Here is a 27647-nt window from a genome sequence, read left to right as displayed (position 1 = left end):
ATAAAAATATCATTTGCACCATATTTATCTTTTTAGTCCCATTAAAATATTTTCGAAATGCTTGAATGTTTCACAGACTTCTCTAAATCTTAACATGCATTTTTTTCCTCCTGAAATAGTTAAAAATGAATAAACTCACCTCTTATGTCAGCAATATATTTATTAGATTTTTTCATCAACTGTAAGTTGGATTTAACTGTAATTTTTTTGTAAATAAAAAGAGGAAACAAAAGTCTAATTATGACAATTGACGTACATAATTTATCTGAAATTCTTACCTTCAAAACACTGATTACAAAAGTGGTAAAATTCTGATATGGGAACTCAACAAAATGTTATTTATTTATTTTTATTTTTTCCCCTTTTCAAATAAATTGTGTGTATAAAAGAGAGTTTAAATCGGCACTTTCAAATTTTATATATCGTTCAAGATGTGGCAAATTTAGAGGGTGATTTAAGGTCACTTTCTTATGGAAGAGGATCAGGGCCGTGGAAACTTTAGATTAAAGTCAGAATTCTAAGATAAAGGTCAGAATTTCCCATTTGCCTCTTTTTTTTCCCCCATCCATCGCCTTAATCCTCTATACTTTCTAAATTTGTTCCCTCTGTGAGTATTTTTTTTCTAAAACCCCCTTTTCTTTTACATTTACAGGTTTATAGATTACAAATCAAAGGAGCAATCATACAACAACAAAAACACAAGAAGAATAATTATTTTAATCAATTATGACAATTTAAGGCAAATAAATAAATGCCCCAACTAAAAAAAAAAAAAAAAACAATTACTACTAAAAACTAAAAACCCGTATTTTCTTTATAAATGACACAAAAACGGTTGAGGAGAGAAAAATTACATGAGATTTATAAATCCGAATTAAGGCTGGACTTTTGTCCACATTTGTCTTTCAGTTTTTAATTCAGTTTTAGACCAGAAATACCGGAGAAGAACTGCAAACTGAACATAAATAAAGACAAAGAATTAGTTAAAACAAAGCAGGAGAAATTCTAATTTCTTACCTGAAAGTCCAAATACCAAAGATTGAGACTAAAGCACACAGAAGAACGATGACAAAGGAATCAAAAGTAAAAACTAATCTGAATTTGAAACTCATAAGATGAGGTGTAAGGAGGATTTTTCTTCAATTGTCCATTAAAAAGAAACCGATACCTGTCAGTCCATGACTCAGAAGTCTTTAGAGTTTTTAAATATTTGGAGACTAATTTGTTTCCAGACAGGCGATCAGCAGGAAGTCGCCTTGGCTTTCAGGTGACCGGCAGTGACGGGTCTGAGGCGTGTTTCTGCATCTCGCACGGTTCTGGAGGCAAGTCCAGGTTCCCCGGCATTGAGGGAAAACGGGGTTTCTTGGTAAGTCTGGAACTGAGGGCGGATTTGACCGACTGTTGAGGCAGCTGAGGGGTCAAGCCCGCGTGTGTCTCCGTTTCAGGAGTGACCGTCATGGCCATTGTGTCATCAGAGGCTGCAGCCATATGGACGCCGCTGGACAGAGACTCCTGGGACTTTTTGGCGAGTTCAACATCAGTGCGTTCCACCCCCTAAAGTTTAAACAAAAGAGTTTTTTTAGACATCTATTGAAATACTTTTTAATATCTTTGGTCTGATTTGATACCTGTGCGGTCTCCATCTTTACTGAGGTTATGGGGAACATGCTGTGGAGCGCTGCAGTGTCACTCCCATAGAGAGGCGTCGATTCAGGGAGGAGGCTGGTGGAGGATACAGTGCTGTAAGCCGGGGGAACAGGAGCATTCTGCCTCTGGAGAAGCTGCAGAATTACATTTATGTCTGCTGTCATGCGAGTCTCCAGCCTGCAGAAGAGGAGAGAAAAAAGCAAAAGACTTAAAAAAAATTCAGGGCAAATATTATTAGAAAATTCCCTAATCTACAACCCTTTAAGAAGGATTTCAATTAGGGGTCTAAGGGAAAAATCGATTCGATGATATATCGCGATATTTTGTTTGACGATACTTGTATCAATTTGAAATGCTGATAATTAATTATTAGCATCCTACAACATTTTTATTTTTTTTAAAGACATACTCTTTAAAAAAAAGAAAAAAATTGTTCCGGTACAGTCATGGGGTATATATATATATATATACAGTATATACTGTATATATCGCGATACATATCGTATCGGGTATCATATCACCAGGGCCAGCCATGGGCATAGGTGACCTAGGTGACCGCCTAGGGCGCCATCTACAGAGGGATTCTTGTGCTGCCATATTGCAAGCAAAAATCACAGATTTGAGATCAAAATTTTCTAAGTTGCAAACAAAATGTAAACTGTTGCAAATAAAATATTTAATATTTGCTTTCATTTTTTATTTTTTTTTGCGTTTTCAAACTTTTTTTTCTTTTAAAAAAAATGTTGGGAACAAACATTTTTAGATGCATAGTGCCTCTGTATGGGGTGGCACAAGCGTAACGTTGAATTAAAAATGTTGAACGCAAAATCAAAGATAGGGTGATAGCGAGATGAGGCACTACGCATCTGAAAAAACGTTTATTTGCAAATAACAATTTTTAAAGAAAAAGAAAACTTTGCAAATGCAAAAAAGGCATTTAAATGAAAATATTAAATATATTATTTGCAAATTATAATTTTATTTCCTTAACACTTTACATTTTGTTTGCAACTTAGAAAATTTTGATCTCAAAACTGTGAATTTTTCTAGCAATATGGTGGCGCAAAAATCCCTCCATAACCACTCATTTCATGTAAAACTGTTAAAAATGGTAATAATTAAAATGGGTAATAAAATAACTAAAAAATAACTGTTTAATTACATTCAATTTGCTTGGAAATGCACCCCCTCCCCCATTTCGGTCAAAAAATACTATTGTTTTGGTTGAAAAAGAAGTATTTAACTGGCGATATAATTTTTCTTCCCTCTTTTTAAACCTTTAACAACAAAAATCTTTAAACCTTTAAAACTAAAACACTGGAGATGCCTGTCAAAACATCTACCAGGCTATGTTAGGCATGCCAATTGTCAGTACAGTAGCTAGCACAGCTGCCTTCCATTGCAAAAGTCAGGGGTTTGCGTCCTGGCTAGGGAAAAATGGTATTATGCTAAAAATTTTTAAAGTGGTTATCATTTAATTCTTCAGAATAAAAATGTAATAAATACTTATTTTAACCCTTTAAAACCTGAGGCCTTTAACACTGGTGACGCCAAAACGCAAATTTTTTAGCATACTGTAATTTACGTAATTCTATGTAATTCCAGTAGATTTCAAAATCTGGATATGTATACGATTGACAAATGTATGTGGAAACACATTTTTCTATAGCATCAAATGAAGTTCTTGATAGATTCATATACCGTGAATACCTGTTCAGTTGTGAATGTAAGACTTCAAGCCGGAACTGGAGCTCACTGGGCCTTTCTTCTGTGAATAGTGGGCGGCGGCTTGAATTCCGGACGGGGGCAGATCGGCAGGCGGGATGGGAAAACTGTTGGGACTGTTGATCTGGCCAGTATTGATACCCTCTCGGGACATTTAAGGATGAGGCTGAGAATTAAAAAAAAAAAAAACAGTTGCAGAGATGATCATAAACTTCAGGAATAGGAGAAAGGAGAAAACTTCTGTCATTTCTAAAATAAGACTAAGTGGCAGCAATGTAAAAGTAGAAAGACCAAAAGAGAAAATTTGCCAAAAACGACAGTAGAGAAACTTTATAATAAATGTAAATTTGAGTTTTTTTGTACCCTGATGACCCTGGACCGTATCCCTCCCCAACGAGGCTTCACTCAGGGGTATGAGCTGCACAGCAGAAGGTTTGGCATCCTCTGTAGGGTACCGCTCAATTCTGGCGTTGTGGGCCACAGGCGCCGTCACGTTTTCACTGGACTGAGAGCATGAAGACCCGCTGGTCCAGAGGTCCTCCCAGGTGGTCTGAGGTGTGCGATGGCAGGACTGGAGGTGGTACGAGTCTTCATGATCGATTCCCTCTGTTCGGATTACAACTAATTCAGATTTTCTGGATGGATCGTTTAGTTACAATTAATAGATTTAGCGCAGGGATGTCAAACTCGATCGCACAATGGGCCAAAATAAAACACATCTGAGGTCGCAGGCCGAACAGGATAAATATTTATCGAACACTCTAAACTAGATTTTTAAAACTTAAAACCCGCTACTTTTTAGCACAATTATGAACTAGATATATAGCATTACCTGTGATAATGCTAGTGTGAATGCTGTGAGCTGAATTTGGCCACTGAAGATGCTAGTGCTGATAGCTGAAGACACAGAATGACAGCTAAAAACCCTGAAGCTAATAGATAAAAACATTGAAGTTAATAGCTGAAAATGCTGACGCTGGTAGGCAGCTAAAATACTAGCTAAATGCTAAATTAGCCAAAAAACTTAAAAAATAAAAAAGACTTAGGTAAGCCAAAAACAGCTAGCATGTAGCTGAAAAAATAGCTAAACTTCAATTTATCCTAAAAATTTTGAGAAAGCCTAAATGAGTCAAAATAGCTAGCATGTAGCTGAAATATTAGCTGAACTACAAAATAGGCTAAAAAACTGAATAAAAGTTAATTAGCTAAAACAGCTAGCATGTAGCTGAAATATTAGCTAAACTCCAAAATAGGCTAAAAACTGAATAAAAGTTAATTAGCTAAAACAGCTAGCATGTAGCTGAAATATTAGCTAAACTCCAAAATAGCCAAAAAAAAAAATCTTAGTAAATGCCAAAATAGTTAAAAAAGCTGGCAGAATGCCAATTTTTAAAACTTTAAAGCTGTAACTTTTTAATTTAATTATGAATAATAAAAATACAGGAATATTATTTGAGAAAAAATCAACTTAAACCTTAAATAACTTTCAATATTTTACACTCCATAAAAATATATTTTGTCAAAATTATACAAGTTAAAAATAAGCTCAAGATAACATTGGGCCATTAATAGCAATTAAAATAAAATGATCTGGAGGCCCGGATATGATTACACGGAGGGCCAGATCCGGCCCCCTGACCTTGTCTTGGATACATGTGATTTAGCTGAATATTTATTAATTTCCTGATATTTATGGGTCAATTTATCACCAATTTATTCAAAAGGATCATCTAAATCTGTCACGTCTTACCTGGTCTTATTCGACAGTCCAGGTTGTGGACTCTGTGTCTGTCTTTGTGCCGATACCCGCAGTCGTCCCCAGAATCATCAGTTGTTGTTACTTGTGGACCTTGATCAGCCTGATGAAAAGCATGAATCAGATTTAAAACAGCAACATGATAAATGTATTTTTCCTTTAATAGACTCACTCCAGTTAATCTTTCTAACATGTTCTTGTGGCAATTTTGCTAAAATCTTCATTTTTTTTATTCGAATTGTTGTGAATCAGGAGCAGAAAAAGCTTCGGAGAAGCTTGTAGTGGGATGTAAAAGTTACTACGGCAAGCCACAAGCTCCATGCTCCTCTTCATTATGAGGATAATTCCATGTATGTTTGTTTTCCTCATCTGAGCTAGCTCGAAACTGTACGTCTGGAAAAGTCTGATATTGGGCGCCATTTTTGTTGCACTGGTGGTGTAAGGGGCTGTAAGCTAGGGGTAGAGCATATAAACAGATGGATGATGGGAAGTAGAGGCAGGCTCACAACATAGAAGGAAATTTCTGATGAACTACAACAGAAAATATGTCCTAAAAAATGTTACAGGTGTTCTGATTTTCAAAAAAAAAGATCTTTAAATAAGCCGCCAACGTACATCACGCAGGTCAAAGGTGATCTGCAGATTCTTCCAGAATTTGTCCGCAAAGTTCGGATAGATTTCCAGAACCTCAAGCAGGGCCTCTCTTGGAATACGGTGCAGGTCACAGTATGTGATGGTGTGCACATCTGCATTGGACCGTCCAGGTTCATCATACAGGTAAATAAGCTCCCCGAAGATGTCGTTCTGTCCTGCAAGGAAACATAAAATCCTTTAAAGATAAAGAATTTCTTGATTCCTCTAAATTAAAAGCAAAATGGTTAAATCGATGTACCTAGAATGGCTACGACAACATCATCTCGCATGACCTGAATGGAGCCACGAGAGATGAAGAAGAGGGAGTCCAGGATGTCTCCGCAGTGGATGAGGGTGTCTCGTGGAGGGGCGTGGACCGTCTTGATCCGGAAAGCCAAAGCACGCAGACACGCCTGACTTCCTCCATGGAAAGCCTTGCAGTGCTGCAGCAGAGAGCGGTTCAGGTGCAAACAGATGTCTGCCTGCAGAGACTCGGGAAATCCCTTCAGCACCTGAGAGAAGAATTATAAACCAAAAGAAAAGAAATATTTGGATTCAACTTTTTCAGATTTGAACTGATGATGTTTTTAACCCTTTAGCACCAGAGCAGAAGTGTTGATGTAATTTGATTTTCTGTAACTTTTTAAACATCAATCCAGGAGATTCTGAAGGAGAAAAACGACTGCTGGAATTACGTTGATTGCGTTAATGGTTAAAAAGTTATGATTTTGTGTTAAGGTGTCACTGGCAATGTTGCAGGTGTTGAAGGGTTTAACTCACAGCAATATTTTTTGAAGCCGTAAGTGTACGATAATGCTGGAAATATTCCTCCAACCATTAGCTGCAAGCAGCCCGAAATTTGGTGGAAGCGGAAGAACTCCTTGACCTGCAGCAATCGGGTATGGTAGATTTTGCGACATCGTAGGGGTACCCAAACCACGCCCCACGGGCCGGATCTGGCCCACCTCCACATTTGGCCCGGCCCCTGAACAATTTCAGAGTTGCATGTTTTTTTTTGTTTTTTTTACCCAATCTGGCTTTAAGATTGTTTGCTAAAAGAAAAACGCTGTTTTCTGTTAGCAACATTTGCATTTCTGTTAGCAAATGTTTACACTGTTTTGCTAGCAAAAAATCAATGTTAGCAAAAGGGTTTTCTGTTAGCAAAACAGTGTTTGCTAACAGAAAACACTGTTAGCAAAACAGAAAACTTTGTTAGCAAAAGGGTTTTCTGTTAACAGCGTTTGGTAACAGAAAACGCTATTGATAGGAGAAAACGCTGTTAGCAAAACAGTGTTTGGTAACAGAAAACACTGCTAGCATCAATCACAGACAGAACTGCAATCAGAAAACACATTTTCTGTTAGCCTACAAACTGACTCGACGCCACATCAGTCAAGAAAAATGTAATATAGCCCTCACAAGAAAAAGTTTAGGGACCCTGTGTTAAAGGATTAAACTCACAGCATAAAACTCACATAAATGCAGTTTGTGTACGGTAATATATCCTGGAAGTATTCCTCCAGCATTTGCTGCAGGCCGCCTGGAATTTGGTGGAAGTGGATGAACTCCTTGACATGCAGTTCTCGGGTGTGGTAGATTTTGTGCTTAGGCGTCTAGACATCTCAGGTGTTAAAGAGTTAAACTCACAGCGTTCATGTCGATGCCGTTGGTGTACGACCAGGCGTGCTGGAAGTACTCCTCCAGCCTTTGCCGGAGACCACCCGGAATTTGGTGGAAGCGGATGAACTCCTTGACCCGCAGCAGTTGGGTGTGGTAGCGGGTCGTGCCGGAGTACAGTCGCTGGATGATGGCCGACACATTCCCAAAAATGCTGGCGTACATCAGGGCTGAGAATGAGGAGCCAGAGGGAATGAACAAGTTAGTCAAAGATTTGCCAAAGAATCTAACTCATTTTTCTTTTTTTACATAGGATTCCCAACATTAAGGAATCCAGAGATTTGTAACATGGAAGAACCGTATTTTCCGGATCATAGGGCGCACCATAATATATGGTAACAGAAGCAAAAAAGTGAGTTTGGTCAAACTTTGTTCCACTATTTAACAAACCACTCTCATTATTTTTTAATCAATCTTCTCCCACAAAGCATCTTTGGTGTTTGAATTAAACTGCTGCATAATTCCGTCATCAAACATGCCGGTTCCCTCTCATCGTTGTCAGAGTCGGTCTCATTGCCAGCAATGATGCTGGCGGCTTTAGCGAAAGATTGGACAGCAGGCTAGGCTTTTAAGTGCACCTTGCAATGAGGAAAAATCAGTTAAAGGAAATGCCAAAAAGTATTTTATTTGTGTAGTTTTTGATATTTTACTCAGTTATTTAAATTGTATTCAAATTTAGCTATTTTTTAAAACATAATTCTTCAAATATTTGTGCACTTTCTGCAAATTATGCAAGTTGGTATCAAAGCATTCAGCATGTTCAGGACATTAATGCTACTGAAGTTTTTGAGACAAATTTTGACTTTAGCTAATATTTCAGCACCATGCTAAAGTTTTTGGCTAAATTGGTATCCAAAATTTTTAGCAATGTGTTAGCTTTTTTTTTGGCTAACTTGACATCTAATAAGGTTTTTTGGGCTATTCTGAGTTAAGCTAACATTTAATGAGTTGTTAGCTTTTTGGCTAATTTGACATCTAATAAGGTTTTTTGGGCTAATTCTAAGTTAAGCTAACATTTTAGTAGTGTGTTAGCTTTTTGGCTCATTTGACACTAACTAAGGTTTTTTTGGCTAATTCAGAGTTAAGCTAACATTTAATGACTTGTTAGCTTTTTGGCGAATTTAACATCTAATAATGTTTTTTTGGGCTAATTCTAAGTTGAGCTAACATTTTAATAACATGTTCACTTGTTTGCTAATTTGACATCAACCAAGGTTTTTCGGGCTAATTCTGAGTTGAGCTACCATTTTAGTAATGTGTTAGCTTTTTTGGCTAATTTGACATCTAATAAGCTTTTTTGGGCTAATTCTGAGTTAAGCTAACATTTAATGACTTGTTAGCTTTTTGGCAAATTTGACATCTAATAAGGTTTTTTGGGCTAATTCTAAGTTAAGCTGAAATTTTAGTAATGTGTTAGATTTTTTGGCTAATTTGACACCTACTTAGGTTTTTTGGGCTAATTCTGAGTTAAGCTAACATTTAATGACTTGTTAGCTTTTTGGCTAATTTGACACTTACTAAGGTTTTTTGGGCTAATTCAGAGTTAAGCTAACATTTAATGACTTGTTAGCTTTTTGGCTAATTTAACATCTAATAATGTTTTTTGGGCTAATTCTAAGATGAGCTAACATTTTAATAACATGTTCACTTTTTTGCTAATTTGACATCAACTAAGGTTTTTCAGGCTAATTCTGAGTTAAACTAACATTTTAGTAACGTGTTAGATTTTTTTTTGTGGCTAATTTGACACCTACTAAGTTTTGTCTGGCTAATTGTGAGTTAAGCTAACATTTTAGTAATGTGTTAGCATTTTTTGGCTAATTTGACATCCAATAAAGTGTTTTGTAATAATTTGGAGTCAAGTTAACATTTTAGCAATGCTGCAATTTTTTCATGAAATCTTTAAAATCCTTTGTGCACTTTCTGCAAATTATGCAAGTTTTGTATCAAAAGGTTCAACACGTTAATTACTTAATTCAGCAATTAAAATAAATGCCTTTAGCATCTTCAGTGACCACATTCAGCAAAAAGCATTCACACTAGCATTATCCCAGGTAATGCAACTTTTCCCGTTTTGGTTGGTCCACTTTTTAAGTTTTTCAACCAACTCACATCCGATGACCATGACGCAGATGGAGAATATCTTCTCAGAGTTGGTGTTTGGAGAGACGTTACCGAACCCCACACTCGTCAAACTGCTCAGAGTGAAGTACAGAGCGGTGACGTATTTGTCTTTGACGGACGGACCAGAGGTGGAGTCCGTCTCGTTGTACACCTTCCCGAGTTGTTCCGCCAGGTTGTCCAGCCAGCCGTTGTCGGTGTAAGGCCTCTCCACGAAGCCGATGGCGTACCAAATGCAGGCCAGCCAATGGGCGATGAGCACGAAGGTGCACATGAGCAAGAAGAGGACGGCAGCTCCGTACTCGGAGTAGCGGTCCAACTTCCTCGCCACCCGGACCAATCTGAGCAGCCGCGCAGTTTTCAGCAGACTAGTTAGAGTTGCCATCTTTGGTTTCCAGAAACAAAAGAGAACAATAGTATGAACCAAATCCATACGAATACTCTAAATTGAATATTCTGAAGAAGCTACAAAGTGGCTTACTTCATCAGAGCCAGACCTGAAAATGAGCAGGTCAAAGGGGACGGCCGCAAACAGGTCGATGGGAAACCAGCCCTTGATGTAATGCTTGGCAATCCGGCTGGGCAGCGTCACCACCTCATCGTTGTGGTCCACGTACGTCGTTCGAAAGTTGATGACGATGTCCACAATAAACAGCACGTCCACCATGAGGTCCGCCACGTTCAGAGGGTTACAGGTGTAGCCGCAGCTCCTTTGCCGTATGTCCCCGTGTTCGTCCAGGAGGAAAGCGGCCGAGTAAGGAGTGAAAACGGCCGTGTAGAGGACCAGGAGGAGGATAATCCAGTCCCAGAAGGCCTTGAAGGGACTGTAGTGGAGCAAGATCCACCAGGTCGTCTCCGGCACCTGGAGTTTGTACTCAGGAAGCACATCAGACTCCAAAGAAAGCACCTGAAGAAGTGAAAACATAAAATCCACTCAGAAAAAACACATAATATTACTGTATCTCACCTACTGACCTTTCCGGAAGACATTCGGTTTTGAGGATGAAAGCGGTTTGCTCTGGTTTTGTAACCTCGCAGGTCAAATAAGTGTGTGACCATGGCGTCAGTTATGACTTGTAGAAAAGTGTACCCAGAAAGGATAGCATAACAAAAAGGGGAGTGATAACGCATTAAGCGTCCCACAGCTGAGTTCATGTCCCGCCATGGCCACTGTGAGGTCCCGGACTGCCTCAGAATTCATGTTTACTGCCCTGAATGAGGACATTGACCGCCCTCTAACACCAGCGTTAGACCTAAAGATCCATAGGAGCGGATAAACAGATGGGCAGCTTGACAGGAACTGCCAGGTCACATTTTGAAGCAACATGTATTTCAGACCTCCACAGAGCGTGCACTGATGCAGAGCGCCGAGCCCCGGGGCTGCAGCAGCAGCCTCATACCGGAACTCAACTTTCACTCGATGTATTGATGATTTTTTTTTTTTTTAACTCTTGATAAAAACAGCCATGAAATGGCACCGTTTTTCACCATTATCTTTGCGATAAGATATTTAAAATGTGGAGAAGTTGGGTTTTCAGCCCTTTACCTGAGTGACTTTCTCCGTGACGTTCTGGGGACGCTCCTTCGTGCTGCAGGGGCTGCGCAGCTCCATCCTGGGTGTTGGAAGTGAACCTCTTTCAGCTGATTCCCCACACTTCATAAGGTCAGAGTCAGACATGAAGCTCTGCGGAGCTGCAAATGAATCAAAATCAGCATTTTTTTTAAACATTTCACCTAATTTTTATAACATTTAATCTAATAAACTCAAAATTTATCCTAAATAAGCCTCTAATTGACATAAAAAAATGTACAAAAATCCACCCAACATAAATTGGGGAGTAAAAATCGTGTATTTTTGGAAGTTAGAAAACAGCATACCTGAACCTGCAAGCAGAAAGTCAGACGGTTGTTCACCTCCACCACCTGGAGATCATTTGAAAAGCTTTTTTTCCCTCTTTTTTAAAACATTTGTTCTAAACAAATGCTCTCCTCGTATCCCCGAGAGGTGTCGATGCGAGTAACCCTCCACCCTGGCGTGGGGCAGAGAGCTGCCCTGCAGGGCGCCAACATTGGAGCCTAATCGATGTGGCTCTACAGCTGAGAGGAGGCGACAGGACGATCGATGGCAGACACCGATAACAAACCAAAGAGGTCCAACTGTGGTTAAATCCTCATATTAGTCTTCTTTTGAAGATTGACCATCAAAAGCTGATGGAGATGGATTTAATATTTAAAGTTTTTATTGTGTTTGTAGGGATTTTTTAAATCAGAAATGTGAGGAAATTAAAACATCCTTTAGTTTTTACTTGTTTTTAATAACATATTTCTAATATATAAAGGAAAAACACTTTAAAATAACATAAAACAATAAAACTCAAATGGTTTTTGCTTAAGAACATCTGAAATTTAGAATAGATTGTTTTAATCAGTGTGTTTGCTACGAGTTTGCCAATCAATTTGGTTATTTACGATGACGTAAGAAATTAACCTTTAGTCACATAAGGAAAGTGTTTGTCCAAAATTGAATGTTAAATGTTCAGAAAAGTTTTTAGCTTTATTTTTTTTTTCTTTTTTGGTTTAAAATAAACATAATATGTTTGACACTTCATTGTAAAATTCCCTTAGATTAAATCCTTAGAACATCATAGTTAAGTGGAAGTTTGTCGATCTTTTTTTTTTTTTAAGCTCGTCTTTGGTTTGCGTTTGGATTTAAACATTTTTATTTAATCCATACTCATTTGATCTTAAGACAAAAATGTTAGATTTAAGTAGTGGTTGTCGTTTTTGCTTTAAAAAATTATAAATTTGCAATTTAAACTCATAATAAAATGAGTTTTTGTGGAGTTTTAGGTTTATTATGCGTATCCATCTTCTTAAACTTAAAATTAAAATTAGCTGAATTCCATAAGCAAGCTCTTTTTTTCTTGGATGTTGATTCATGAACACAAATTTAGCCCACACAGGTATTTCATTCGGAATAACAAAGAAATCATTTACGAAAATAAATCCCTGTTTTGTCATCCATGGTTTGATAGAGGGATTTTGTTAGTTGGTCAGTTACTGAACCAAGAAGGTTTGGTCATGGCATATTCAGAATTCCTTTAATAATTTAGCTTTCCAGTGATATCTACACAGTTGTTTTTGATGCAATTCCCGCAGGTTCACTTCAGATTCTAAAACATATACCAAACGTTAATTATACTGTTGAAATTAACCGCGTTTTTATCGGAGATATAGAAATTATAAAGAAAAGATGCACCAATAAATATATCCAAAATCAAATATTTTTTTCAGTTCCTACTGCTGCAAAGTTTTTTTGGTATTCAAACATACCTTTCGTGAGTGAAAACACTCACGAAATATAACTAATATTTCATAAACAATTAGTTTTTTCACGTTCCAGATGTAATATATGATCAGATATATGGATATAGTTTACTCTGCAAGGCTTAAGAAAATCATGGTAGGGCCAATTTAAAGCCATATGTTAATATTTGCAGTAATTTTAACTCTTCAGGACCAAAAGTTGTCTTGATTTATTTTGTTAAAAGATTTTAAAGTATTTATCTGTATTTTATTCTGAAATTTTTCTCCTGCTCTGATCAACTTTTGATCAGTTTAAAGTTTTGATTGTTATGTCATTTTCTAGGACATAGTTTCTGGACAGCAGTAGAAATTCAAGTTGTGGACAGGGGAGTTTGAGTGTAGCAACTCCGCCCCCCTTCCCCTCGCCATTGCTGAAAACTCCGTTTAAGTGGAGCAGGGAGCGTGTGGCCATGTCAAGTATTTTGTAATATGATCTTTTTAAACTGCATTATTTTTTTGTCTGCACCTGATTCACAATAATTTGAATAAAAAAATACTCAGTGATGCAGATTTGAGTTTAACTTTCTTCCTCCATTATGAGAAAATGCCACAAAAACATATAAAATAAACCAAAAACACTATTTTCATTGGAGTGGGTCTTTGAATGACGTAAAAGTCAACAAAATGATGACTTTTTATTTTTCTCTTCTTGAAACTGCCTTTAAAACACCACTTTACAGATCAAAATAACTTCCATTTGTGCAGATTTGGCATTAAAACCATAGCACGGTGCATTTTTCTCTCTTGCGACTTTTATTAATTTAAGGTATCGATGTTTCTCCATTATATCCACATGTGGGAATCCCAGCGTCCGTGAGAGAGAGGCTCTCAGCTGTCGGTCTTGATGTTGTCCCACACTCGGACCACATCTGGACAGTCATTGAGAGCTTCTATAAGAGCTGATGCCGCTTCCAGCTGCTCCTCATCCAGAGACGAGTAGTTATGGGGAACGAACTCCAAGCCGGATGATGTGACCGGCATTCCCAGCTTCTCCAGGGAAACTCGCACTTTGTGCAGGTCCGGCACATCACAGATAAACTGATGGAAGAAGAAAACACCAATGACACAAAATTATAGAGTTGATTTTCAGAAAATAATGTTCACAATTGTTGGTTTCTGTCAGGATTTTTGCAAAAATATATTGTCAAATATAGTAAAATAAAATACTTTAGACATTTAAATAATAAATGACACTATAGCTGAATCAAAGACTTCAAACCTCACCTTCAGAAGTGGTTTCTCCTCCTCATCCTCAGTCTCTTGCACGTCTGCCGCTCCCGATTCGATGGCGAGCTCGAGGGCTTTCTCCGAGTTGATGTCGTGACCCGGCAGCACCACCACTCCACTGCGACTGAAGTTATGACGACTGCCTTCAGACAGCACCCCCCTGAGGACACGAGCAGTAATGCACTCTTTGTTTCTGATCACAAATCTACTTTAAAATAAAACCGTCAGTCTCTCTTGGTTAAGGAGTTCATTTTTGAAAAATACATTTAAAAAGTAAATGACTAATTGCTTAATTATTTTTAAATGAAATTAAAAGGAGGAGGAGGTTCGTGGATGTAGAGGAGGAGACAAGGATACTGAGAGAGAGACAGATGGAAACATTCCTAATATTAGACTGGATTGAGTGAGTAAAAGTCGGTTCTGACCCGTTTTTGTTCAGCAGCCGTTTGATTTCCTGACCGGTGCGTGTGTTGTTGTCGGTCAGCACCTCGACGAGCAGCACACATCCACCAGGCCCTCGAGCTTCAAACATGTGCAGTGAAGCCGGCTTTGCCTTTTCCTGTAGACAGGAAGTAGATAAAAAAAGGTATCAGATTCAGAAGTGTTGCGTTCAGATTCGTCGATCTGATGTCTGTTGAGGGTTTCCGCCGACAAGTCTTTACGTAAATTTGGTTTTGAGCTGTTCAAAATTTTTGGTCAGCTGAGAATTAGACATTTTATTCATATTTTACATCTTTTATGCTAATTATTATGTCAATCTTACGCAATTGTGTGTGATTTTTGAGAGGTATATACATATTTTTTTTCTTTCCGCAACCATTTCACATATCTTTTCATGCATGTAACTTATATATCACGTATACGGTGCACATTTATTTATTTATTTAATTTTATTTAACCAGGTGGAAAACCGGTTGAGATCAAGATCTCTTTTATAATATCTAATCAATAAGAAGAAAACTATATATAAGTCACACTTTTGGAAAAAAAAGTCTGTACAATCTTTTGATCTTTATAGGAAAAATATTAACATTTAAGAGGAAAAGAATCAGATTCTCTTCCATGTTTGTTTTGGATGACATTTCTTCTGTTAGTAGCAAATCCTTATCCTCAGATGCAGCACCCTCTAGTGGTTGTTAGAGGAAACAACAGCTAAAGGAGAACTGGTGTTAACCAGGAAAATAACAAATAAATGAGCTTATTTATGTAAAAAAAAAAAATCGTTGGTAGAATCAATGTGGATCACGTTAAACATTGTTTTATTGAGCTCGAATTCATTCGACCACTATGACGTCACCCAAATGCTCCCTTTTAGTGAACCAAATAAACAAAAATATTTATTCTCATCCATCGCCGTTTTTAATGACTTATCGCACCAGTTTGTGTGTTTATTCGCATAGCTATGATTTAATGGAAACAGTGTTTTTTGTGAAACTGTGTTTTTTAAATATTCCTAGAATTTCGAAAAAGTTTTACGCAAATGTGTAAGAAAAATGCAGCTAATGACGCACAGGTTTACATGCTCTTTGTGTGGTTTATTCATAGTTCTGAGGCTTTAACGTGGCTCATTTATGATAGATCTTTGGAAAAATTAACGTATACAACCGCAACTTTTTCCACATATATTTATCTATGACTAATTTTCATTAGTCCTTGTAATTTGTGCAAAATGCAACCTTCATTTCTGGATGATTAAAAAATTGATAGAGGCCCACACTTTACACACAACTTACTGCACTCTTGACTGCTGCCTCTATGGATGCTTTGGGCATGTTCTTGCTCCTGCACTGCTCCAGGATGTGAGCGAGGTTTACATTCAGGTCTGGGTTTGATCCTCCTTCTGCAGACACGCAGAATCCATCAGTTCAAGAATCACCTCACATGTCAACGAACTCTACACTCACCCTTCACTGCTATTCTTATCATCATGCCAAACTTCATAAACATCCGTGCCCTCGCTTCATCTTTGGGTCCTTTGATGTGTTTCACCTTTGACCACTTGTTGTGACCTGCGCAGAACGCAGCGCTCGTGCGCAGAAACCTCACGGGACAGCATGAAGCCCTGGAGGGGAGGGGTCGATGCGGGCACGGTAACCGGGGGTGTATTGCCCGGAGAGCCCTCAGCAGCAGCGGCAGCCCCGCCATGCCCTTCACACACAGGAACACGAACAGCTGATGAACGCACGTGGCGCACGCGCTGCGCACTACAGCTGCGCAGTGAGTTCACGTCTTCACATCAGCGCCTTCCTTCATGAGATTAAAAAAAACGTATTAAAATTTGAAAACTCACAGTTAAGGCCAAACAAGACCACTCGGCTCCTGCTGCGCTCGGTACTTCCTGGTTTTTGGTGACGTCATAGTCGGAGCTTTCAAAATAAGAGCTGCTGGGAGTTACTCAAGCTAACACATTCTAGTCATGACCTTTTTTAGGCAGTATTTGTATTCCTATGCTCCTGATTCATAACGATTTGAATAAATAAATACTCAATAAATTCATTTTAAGCTTAATTTTCTTTATACATGTCCTACATTATTAATAACATGTTAAAACATAATCAAAAACACAAACAAAACATTTTTTTTTAAATTTATGTTGTCCAAATTTAATACCTTTTCTCAGATAGATAAACCAGTATGCCACAATGCTGAAATCCTATATTTGGTTGATCAGAACTCTAGATGATCCATCCATCTTCTTGACCGCTTTGTCCTTTTCGGGGTCGCGGGGGTGCCGGAGCCTATCCCGGCTACTGAAGGGCGAAGGCGGGGTACACCCTGGACAGGTCGCCAGTCTGTCACAGGGCCTCAATCACACACCCATTCACTCTCACATTCACACCTAGGGGCAATTTAGAGTCACCAATTAACCTATGAAGCATGTTTTTGGATGGTGGGAGGAAGCCGGAGTCCCCGGTGAAAACCCACGCATGCACGGGGAGAACATGCAAACTCCACACAGAAAGGTCCCAGCCGGGATTCGAACCGGGGCCTTCTCGCTGTGAGGCGAGAGCGCTAACCACTTGCGCCACCGTGCAGCCCAACTCTAGATGATGTCACACAATATTAGAACGTATTAACTGTTTTTGCTGTTTTTCAAATTAAATGAATGTAGTCAAATTTACATGACCATAAAAGTAATAAGTTATGTGATAGAGGATTAGATAACTGCAGTAATCAAAACCACTTCTGCAAAACTAGGCAAGACAAAGCAATTTTATTTATGTAGCACATTTTGATGTACAAAGACGAAGCTAGCTGATCACCACTAGCTCAAGGTGCTAGCTTTGCTGAGAAAGTGTTTGTGTTAACCTGTGGGCGAAGCTGACTCTTCCTGGAGGCGGCTGCCTCACGTCGTGACATCAACACGTGAGGACCCACTCGTTTTCGTGGGTTGTTGTCATAATGAAAGAAAATCTCACGTTTGACTTGAATTTTCAATTCAAAATCTGCTGCAGCAGGAGAATCTTTGACACAGTGCATTTTATTTTGAAAGGAACTTGTATTTGCTGCTGTCAAAAGTAAACACGTTAAAGTTTTCAATTATAGAAAAATATCCCACTTTTTAAAATTCAGTTATTGTAAATATTTGAAGGCTACATTTTCTAAAGGAATAGCTGAATGGCTACATAAAAAATAAAGTGAATTTTCTAAAAGATTAAGTAGCATTTGGTGGCTCTCACGGGGTTCTGGTCTGTCAAAAACTGGACCAAATGGCTCTTTTGGTGTTAAAGGTTGCAGATTCCTGTCTTAAAATTATCTGATTTCTAAAGTTCATGGCAACACATCTGATTTGATTATAGTAATCTGATTTCTCTTAGATTTATAATAAATATATTTTTAATATATTTTTTAAAAGCTGTACTCTTAGCTGGCTAGAAATTCCTCCTATAGGTATAAAGTGGAATAGGATGTGATGATGAGATAAATGATCTTGGGTAGGACAAACAAGTGATGAAAATATTTTGACTGATCTTGCTTTTATCAAAAGGGGAAATCCTAAAGACTATTAACATTTTTTTAACCAGTCAGATGCTTGAAGATCTAAAAGATAAAGATAGAGATAAAGCCACTTTAAATTAAATCCATTCCACCTGCTGATCTAAAGATGAATCGTTTATTGTACATTCATTCATTCATTTTCCTGACCGCTTCGTCCCTTTCGGGGTCGTGGGGCGCCGGAGCCTATCCCGGCTACTGATGGGCGAAGGCGGGGTACACCCTGGACAGGTCGCCAGTCTGTCACAGGGCCTGTTTATTGTACAATTTCTCCAAATAAGATCAGTGTAAAATCCTACTATGCTGATACTTTTTCCGTTTTGGAATTCATAAAAGTTAATATTTTTAACCATTAAAACTTTAGCGTTTTACTTGTTTTTGGTGATTCTTTGACTTTAGTAGAAATTAATTGCTAGAACTAATTACAAATATCATAATAAAATTGAGATATTGCTTACACTTTCTTTATACAAGTTCTCCTCAGCAGACATTTTATGATTATATTTTATTTTTTTTAATTTTTTTTATATGTAAAATCTTGTTTTCATCATGAACAAATCTCAAAAACAAAGATTTTTCATTAAGATAAAGCTGTTTTTTATACTATTTGAGCTCTCTTGTGCACATCACCACTAAAATATTTTCAAAAACATATCAAGCAGACAACAGCAGGTGAGCACAAAGAGTTAAGTCCATGAAAGTCATAACCAATCAAGTCCAAGCTCTCCAGAGCCAGCCGTCCAGAGAGCTGTGAAAAGAGGAGGTTTCATCCTCTCTGCTCCTCTGTCCTCCTCTGCAGACCCATGGCTTCTCCTACAACTTTGCAGAGTGACTCGACTTTTTAAACATATTGATCTGGATGGCGAGAGGGTGTGCGCGCAGAGATGGAGTTCTGAGAAAGGAAAGCAACAAGAAAGAATTGATGGAACCACAACAGGTTATGTCAACACGGCCTGAGGAGGACAAATTGATCTAAGAGTGTGGGAAGTTGTTTGTTGACGATGCTGATCATCTGCGCTTTGGCTCTTTCCCACTGTTTCATCACCATCACTGCAGTGGTAAGTCAACATCTGATCATTAAAACAACCAAATGCTTTCTATTTGGAGTTTATTAATGCTTATTTATTGACAAACTTAACTAAATTAAACTTCATTTGCAATATTTGAGAACAAAACTCATTTTTTAGTGTTTGCAGCAGTGAGTAAATTCTTAAAGTAGACTTGTCAGAGAGTCGGTGGTTTTCAGGTCCTAAATATAACATTTTCACACAGCAGCATCACAACTTACACTTTATTATGACACCGAGTCACAAACAACACTCCCGCACCGCTGCGCCTAAAACCAAAGCTGGAAAATTTCAAGCATGAGACTCTCTTTGATGGCCCGAATGTCAGACGGAGATTTACATCCTTCAGCAAATCCCTGTGAAACACCAAATGCTTTGGAAGAAGAAGATCAGTTTCAAAGGGCTTCAGAGGGGCAAAAAGTAACAAATATTTGTCATATTATTCAATATATTTAAATATTTATACACATATGAAATCTTTTTTTTTTTTAAATGGAAATTTATCTCGATTGCTCTAAGTGATCAACATATTATATATGGCAAACTTAATCTGTATGTAAAACACAAAACACATCCTGTTAGATCTTACAACCACATGTTTTTAAAATAAAAATATTTAAAAAAATTTGTCTATTGCCTCTATCAGCAAATTAATCACTTTTATTGTTAAATTTAGACGTAAAATGCAATTAAAAGGTCTGAAGCGTTATCTCATCTGAAGTGTTAATAATAAAATCAGAATTATCACTTCAGATTAAAAAAAATCCATCATATAAAAACATATTTAGATGGTAAAAAAATATCTTATAGTCATAAAATAATGAAAATATGCAAGGTAACCTAAATAGGGTGATAAACTGAGATATAAAATGTAGTTTAAGTCCTTGCAGAAAGACAAAAATGTGATGAAATCTAAATTTTATATCAAACTGATGATAAAAAGGGCATGATATGATGCTTAATTTGCAAAAATACAACTTTAAGGTGTCACTTTAGGCTTAAAAATTGCCCAAAAATATTATATTTTTCTTTAAAAGTTTTTAAAGGATTAATTCATTTAAAACCTAAAAAACTTTCAATATATTTAATTTAACATGTCTCTTTTTAGATTTATTTCTGATTTTTTTATTTTTACAGTAATTTTTTTTTGTTTTCCACATAGAAAAAAAATCAGAAAAGATTGAGTAAAGTCTGGAATGTTATTTATTTATTTTTTTGTTGAGATTATCGAATTCTGGGAGAGTGTTTTTTTTATCTTTGTTGCAGTGACGTCATTTACATTCTTTTTTTTCAGATATTTTTACACATCTGTTCATTTTGGCGTCGTATGCATGTCTTTTTAGGAATCCTCTTGCTTTAGTATTGACAGTATAAATGTTGAATAAACTAAAATTAACTATAAATAACTGGAAAATTATGAATAGAGTGAGAGAAATAAATCTGAATTTATAAGATTTACTTCAATTCAGGGAGATTATCATTTAAACAAACAGAGCATTTATCACAGCATTTATTTTATATTTTACTTCAACCATTCTAACCTTTCCCCTTCACTGAGTCACATGTCATTGACCGTTTTTTACCTCCAGGCCCCATTTATCTGTGTCTTAATCTTCTCTGGGTCGATCGCACATGTCCACCTCTGACAGACGAACAATCTCAGGAGAAGTTAGAACGAAAATTACTGGAGCCAGATGGATATAAGGGTCAAATGGAAACATGACAGTAAAAAATTAGTTTTCCAAACCAAAAAAATGTCCCGACAACACAGCAGCACTGACTCCACCCCACTTAACATGACAGATGAAGTTCCCATGACTGTATTGACGTTTTTTGTCCATCCTGAAGCAATTCCTGCATCCCGAATGCTTCTGGGAAAAACCGACCCCTCTGCTGCAGTTTATTATCAAGGCCTACGCCAAGGCTGTTACTTATCACCTATCAAGTTGCATTAGTCGCTCCAGCTGGGATTCCAGTAGGAATTCTGTGCAGGAAAGCAGCTGTGAGAAGGAGAGTTGGGTCCAGGACACCAGAAAAAACATTTAAACTCACTGTTATAGTTGCTTAAATAAATAAATTCTGTAGATTTATTTACTGGTTGCCTCATTAAGTAATTGTTATAAAGCCTGTTTTAATAGCATCAGCTACGGAATCCCACAAGGGTAAAAATTCTTAGTTTTCTACTCCAGTGTTGCATAATCCCTTTGTTGAGTAATGCAATAACGCAGTGTGTTTAGCAATACTTATCCAAGCATTTTAAAAATACGTGAAAAATTAAAAGTTAATTAATAATAACAAAATGTACTTTAGTAAATGTAAGAACTGTAAGAACTTTTTCTTGTTTTTGAATAGTTAATGTACCCTCAACCAAGAAAGTTTTGAAAAAAAATAAAATAAAATTATAGTCCAACTAGAAAAGTTCAGCAGTTTAGAGCCAGATTCCATTTAGACTAGGAAAACTAAGAATCAGCCATTGCAGCATCGCTACAAGATTTTTCAAACTACATTTTTATTGTCTATTTCACAATGATTTGTGTAAAGAGATACTCAGAAATGTTGAATTTTCTTCATTTTGTCCTCAATCGTGAAAAAAATGCTACAAGAACGTGTTAAAAAACCCCCAGTTTTCATTGGAGTGTCTTTAAATCGCATTTTAATGAATGAAATGTTGTTGTTGGCTTAGATTACTGAGCCCCCCCTCCCTTCACTGTGGAGGTAAAAAAAAAAAAAAAAGAAGAGTTAGCATGGGATCACCACATATCGCACCCTCGCACAACTATTTCACAACACCTGGAGGAAGCACATCAGTTCCTTGGGAGTGTTTGTGGTTGATCCATCGCTCAGTTTACACAGAAAAAAAAGGAAAATCTGACAGCTTTGAAAACTTTCTATTTTTGAGGAAATCCTCCAACTAATCAGCTGAATGATTTGTTTGTTTTATCTGATATTGGCTTCACTGCACATCTGACTCTGAAGGGTCTTCATCTCCAGATCGACTCTGATGATGTCATCACGCGAGATGAGCAGATCTACGTTCTGACCGGGGTCCAGGCCAGGTGTGAACGGAGCATCCAGACGGCCTCCGTTAAAGGTTTGTTCTGCGTGTGTTTTTATTTAAATTTATTAACGAAAAACATATTTATGACCTTTAGTGCTTATGTGGAATCAGATAGAAAACTCGTCCAATATCCTGCAGGCTGTGATTGCATGTGAATATTAAAATAGAAACCCATTTCTGAATTGGTCTGTGACGCAGGAGCTTCAACAGATAAGATGATCTCATGAGACGTACAAAGAGCTCCAGAATAAAAAGAAAAACAAAGGCTGAAGGGGACATTTTTAATTTTACATGAAAGAAAGATTTATTTCCATCTCCATGAATAAAAATAAAAAAAATTACCATTTCTATCTTGTTTGTTGTCTTAAGACTGAAATCAAAAGGACAAAGATCTCAAATTCAATTAAAGAAAGCATCAACCTAAAGCTCTAACTTCTTTTTAAAAAAATAATTTGAGAAAATAAAAGTTTTGAAGAACTGAAATGAACAACTGTAGACTGTAAACTCGTGACCTTTTTATTTGACTAATAAAAAGGGTTTACACGGGTCAGAGTATAGACAGAGATGTCACAACAGAAGTTAACGTAGAGCAGATTCAAGCTGCAACGCTGTGATTTACTGAATTCCAAATAAGGTCACGAATCAACCAAAAACCAAAGTCAAAAAGCAGAAGAAAAGATCAGAAATGTAGTCATACAAAGTAGGTAGCCTTGTCTAATATTTTTTAGTCAAATGTTGATTTGTGCATTTTTCCTTATATTATTTATTCATTAATTTCATTTTCACAGTAAAGTACACACATTTTTTTGTATTTGGTGAAAATGAAAGGGGACAGAAATCCTTATAGTTCATATTGTCTGGACATTTCTTTTTTTCTGTTTTTTATGTAATAAGAGAATTGGATTTTTTATTGATCCCCCAAGATTATTTTATAAGATAAAACTGAAACATTTTTTTCTTCATTTTTTTAACCTGTTAGTTTTAGAAATCTAATGTCCTTTTTATTTGTAATCTGTTTTCAAAGTTTTTTTGTATGTTATGTTTTGTGATGTCCTTTGTCAATTAGTTTTAAAATAGAATGATCTACTAAGTCTTTAATATTTTCAACTTTATAAATAGCAGTGTAAATAATTACACTATAATTACTTATTGCTTGATTACGGCTTATGATCCTTTAATTCACCTACAAAACATCCCATAAATGACCTTTTATAAACTTGCTTTTACAGTTACTTTCGGTAGTTCTGCATCATAGGTAAATATAATATTAGGTGGTAGGAATACGCTAAAACAGACAAAGGATCTGCCCCTGCCGTACTGCTCTGGACTGATGGTTAATCCTTGTTTCTGAAGACGGAGATTGCGCCCCAGAGTGGGATGGCATCATCTGCTGGCCTCGGAGCCGGGCGGGTCAGCTGGTGTCAGTCCCGTGTCCAGAGTACATCTACGACTTCAATCACAGAGGTAGACGACATCCAAAAAATATGATGAATCCCACCAGTAATATGAAAACACCTGTATATCAAATGACTACAAATTTGATTGCTATAGCTTTATTGATTGGGCCTTTTGTTGCAAATTAATGTTGTTTTACCTGAATAAATAACCTGCACTTGGACTAAAAGCAGATTATTAATTCTATCAAATTCTATTTGATAATTACATTCAATGGATTCAATGTGATATCCATGTATAAGTAGAATATGACTATTTATTATTAAAAGCAATTATAATGTCAAGTAGGTTATTTTATTTATTTTTAAATCAATTTATGGATTAATACTTTAAATAGATTTCATATATCCACATTTTTTAATTGAATTTTATTTTTTTTTAATCAATCAATCATTCAAAGAAAGCATGAATTGCTGTTATTCAGGACGAGCGTACCGCCAGTGTGATGTCACAGGAAACTGGGAGCTGGTAACCAGTAACAACCACACCTGGGCTAATTACACCGAGTGCACCAGATACCTGACCTCCAACCACAGAAGCCTCGAGGAGGTGCGTGATCACTGGTAGAACTAAATATAATATATAATGCATAATTGCAGTCGGCTTTCTGGTGCTGGTATCATTATTTAATGTAAAAATGTAAATATTCTGCAAAATCTGCTAAGAATTCCTGCATAATACCAACTATATCAAAACACTTATTTTTCTTTTAATATCTGGCATGATTGTAAAAGTATAATGCATCAGAGGCCTGTGTTTTGTTCCAGAAGGTGTTCAAGCGGCTCCATCTCATGTACACTGTTGGATATTCTATCTCTCTGTCATCCCTGTTGGTCGCCGTGTCCATCCTTTGCTATTTCAAGTAAGAAAGGAAAAAAAGTAAATAAAAATATGAAAGAATGTGCTATAATCTCGTAGACAGTGGTGGTACACAGCAACTTTAACGCTTTAACACCTGAGCTCCACTGTTTATGTTCTTTCATTTTGTGTAACTTTTCAACTGTTAACACGATTCCAGTAGATTTTGAAGGAGAAAAGTGGTTCAAGTTAAAGATTTTGTGTTAAAGCGTCACTCACCTCAGGTAGTAAAAGAAAAAAAAATATTTTGTTATTTTTAATCAAACATTTATTTTACGATAACCTCTATTAAAGATTTAGCCTTTACTGTCTAGAAAAACACATTTGAATTTTAACAAATTTATTCTTAATTTCTTCTTCAAATGAAAGTCTTCAAATTTCAAAATTTTAAGTAGCAACAAGCCTTTAAATATATTCATGGGCTATATTTTCATCATTTATAATAATCTTCAAAAAATGTAGCTAATATTAGCAACAACGTTTTGGGCTAATTTGTTATCCACTGGTGTTTTTTTTTTAAGGCTAATTAAGAGTTTAGCTTCTTTTTTAGCATCAGGCTAACGGTTTTTACTAATTTAGTTTACTGAGAAGTTTAGGTTATTTTGGAGTTAAGCTAGTATTTAAGCAATGTGTTAGCTTTTGGCATCTGAGGTTTTAATGCTAATTTGCAGTTTAGCTAATATTTTAGCAACTTGCTAACGTTTTTAGCTATTTGTTATCTGATAAGTTTTTTTAGGCTAATTAAGAGTTTAGCGTCTTTTTTAGCATCAGGCTAACGTTTTTAGCTAATTTATTATCTGCTGAGTTTTTTTAGGCTAATTAAGAGTTTATCTTCTATTTTAGCAACTTGCTAATGTTTTTGCTTAATTTAGCTTACTAATGATTTCTAGGCTACTTTGGAGTTAAGCTATTAAGCAAGGAGCTAGCTATTTTTTGGCTAATTGGCATCTGGGGCAAATTTGTATTTGGGATTTTAAATCAATTTTACTACAAATTTTTCAGAAATTTAGGTCAACTTCAGCTGTCTTTCATATAGTTCACATTTTGCAAATAGCTTTCAGAATCCTTTCAGAAATTAAAGTAAATTGCATTACCATTTACAGCAAAAAACATCAGTATTTTCAGCGACTACTTTTAGCAAAGAAACATTCATATTCATTATCGCAGGTAATGCAACTTTTCTAGTATTTAAATAGTATTTTAAAAACTGAAAAACCCTAATTTTCTCATGTTTTCAGTGTACCAAAACCATCATTCATATTTTTTTTCTCCTTCTCTTTTTGTCTGAAAAATGTTTTTTTTCCACAGACGTCTCCACTGCACACGCAATTACATCCACATTCACCTCTTCACCTCCTTCATTTGTCGAGCTGTTAGCATTTTTGTGAAGGACAGCGTGCTCTACTCCATCACTGACGACAGCAGAGCCGAGTTTCCAGCGGAAAGGTCGTACATGGTAAAGACCAAAACCCTTTTGAATTTGTTGCACAGACACTATGTGCGTTTTTGAGTTTGCTTAGAGGAATGTGCCTAAAAACAAGATAAAATTTCAATCTTGAAGCTATAAGAATCAGCGATACACTTGACACGATACTGAAAACTCACACACTGCTGTGAGATTTCCATCAAAAACCAACACAACCACAGTGGAAATCCTGACTTCTTACACGGAAACTTAGCTTCTACCTGGTAAACAGTACCTGGACAGTTAGCATTCCGCTTCCATACCTGAGCTTTTATCTTAACGGGTTTGATTTTCCATTAACCTTTGCTCGTTCTTCCCTTTTTGCATAGCAGAGCCTCTTTATTTTGTTCAAACAAAACCTGCGTCCGTGCGTCGGTTCCCTCCTTGAACAGGTGTTTGTGTGTCATCAGGCTGGTTGTAAAGCTGCTGTTACCTTTTTCCTGTACTTCCTGGCAACCAATCACTACTGGATTCTGGCGGAGGGATTGTATCTCCATAGCCTCATCTTCATGGCTCTCCTGTCCGACAAGAACTACCTGTGGGTCCTCACCATCATGGGATGGGGTGAGTTCTGAGGGGTAAATTGTTGGGTGTTAGATTAAAAGTTAAAGTCACTGTCTCTCTCTAGGTATTCCTGCTGTTTTTGTGTCTATCTGGGTCAGCGCGCGAGCCTCGCTGGCTGATACTCAGTGAGTCATTGAAGACACTCATATTTACCGTTCGATTATATTTCCCTGATTTGTTCTATTTGCCGTTTTAGATGTTGGGACATCAGTGCTGGAAATCTAAAGTGGATCTATCAAGTTCCCATTTTGGCAGGCATTTTTGTAAGAAAAAAATTACATTACAAATTGATAATTTGACAATTAGAATAATTTGCTCTTAATCACCTGTCTCTTTAGGTCAATTTTCTTCTTTTTATTAATATAATTCGGGTGTTGGCCTCAAAACTTTGGGAAACAAACACTGGCAAACTGAACCCTCGACAACAGTACAGGTAGGTTGTGCATTTGTGGTTTAGACAACTATTAAAACACAAAAACTCACAGTAAACCGCTATCAGCCCATGCATCATATTCAATTTTAACAATTTATGAAGAAAATTTATCGTATTTTTCGGACTATAAGTCACTGTTTTTTTTAATAGATTGGCCAGGGATGTGACTTATACTGGATTAACTGGATTTAAAAAACAAACATAAATAGGATCATATGTTTGTTATTTTTCCATTTTCTTTATACAAGTCCTTTATCATCATAAAAACATGTTAAATACACAATTTCTATCGGAGTCATAACCAAATCCAATCACCCCTCAATTCCCATATCCATTTTTAAGATCCAAGGACTTAATTAGCAGTATATTTTTTAAAAGTTAGTTAAAAAATTGACCAAAATAACAAAAAAAAGTTTTTTTTTCATGCATGATTAGAAAACCATCCATAAATCATGGGTGTGACACATTTCCACATTAACCCCTTAACTGCCTGCTCAATCAAACCATGGGAAACATTTAGAAAACATGTTTTTTAATAATATTGAATGTAGGTATTAGTCCACAAGGTACGGAAAACCTTAAAGGGAAATTGAAGGAAA

At 36.7% G+C, this 27647-nt stretch overlaps 3 protein-coding genes across 4 annotated transcripts in view; 1 reads left to right on the top strand and 2 right to left on the bottom strand.

Moving 5' to 3' along the window:
* Positions 1–352: 352 nt before the first annotated feature.
* Positions 353–11171, bottom strand: LOC112154011 (potassium voltage-gated channel subfamily H member 6). Its single transcript, XM_036217200.1, has 11 exons — positions 11106–11171; positions 10043–10466; positions 9551–9952; positions 7409–7608; positions 6021–6273; positions 5744–5937; positions 5123–5231; positions 3736–3978; positions 3358–3538; positions 1629–1824; positions 353–1554 (listed from the first exon to the last, which is right to left on the bottom strand). The coding sequence occupies exons 1-11, from the start codon at positions 11169–11171 to the stop codon at positions 1264–1266; spliced, it is 2559 nt and encodes an 852-aa protein (XP_036073093.1). The 3' UTR covers positions 353–1263.
* Positions 11172–13541: 2370 nt separating this feature from the next.
* On the bottom strand, positions 13542–16584 carry LOC112154013 (translational activator of cytochrome c oxidase 1). The gene is made up of 6 exons (XM_024284550.2): positions 16443–16584; positions 16057–16300; positions 15886–15992; positions 14578–14711; positions 14150–14312; positions 13542–13963 (listed from the first exon to the last, which is right to left on the bottom strand). Exons 2-6 carry the CDS (start codon positions 16295–16297, stop codon positions 13754–13756), a joined length of 855 nt encoding a protein of 284 aa, XP_024140318.1. The 5' UTR covers positions 16298–16300; positions 16443–16584; the 3' UTR covers positions 13542–13753.
* Positions 16585–17705: 1121 nt separating this feature from the next.
* Positions 17706–27647, top strand: part of pth3r (parathyroid hormone 3 receptor) — a 12275-nt gene continuing 2333 nt past the window's right edge. Inside the window, exons 1-10 of one of the 2 annotated variants that reach the window (XM_024284549.2) lie at positions 17706–19206; positions 22207–22306; positions 23627–23737; positions 24153–24277; positions 24499–24590; positions 25895–26042; positions 26462–26615; positions 26680–26740; positions 26812–26878; positions 26954–27048. In XM_024284549.2, coding sequence (XP_024140317.1) covers positions 19150–19206; positions 22207–22306; positions 23627–23737; positions 24153–24277; positions 24499–24590; positions 25895–26042; positions 26462–26615; positions 26680–26740; positions 26812–26878; positions 26954–27048 — 1010 coding nt within the window. In that variant the 5' untranslated portion in view covers positions 17706–19149. Of the gene's footprint in view, positions 19207–22206; positions 22307–23626; positions 23738–24152; positions 24278–24495; positions 24591–25894; positions 26043–26461; positions 26616–26679; positions 26741–26811; positions 26879–26953; positions 27049–27647 lie in introns of both variants that reach the window. The other variant, XM_024284548.2, reaches the window with a different exon arrangement.

Source organism: Oryzias melastigma, linkage group LG19 (assembly GCF_002922805.2).
Source record: "Oryzias melastigma strain HK-1 linkage group LG19, ASM292280v2, whole genome shotgun sequence".
Lineage (NCBI taxonomy): Eukaryota > Metazoa > Chordata > Actinopteri > Beloniformes > Adrianichthyidae > Oryzias > Oryzias melastigma.
The sequence above is the reverse complement of the archived record's forward strand: the minus strand, read 5'-3'. Positions and strand labels throughout refer to the sequence as shown.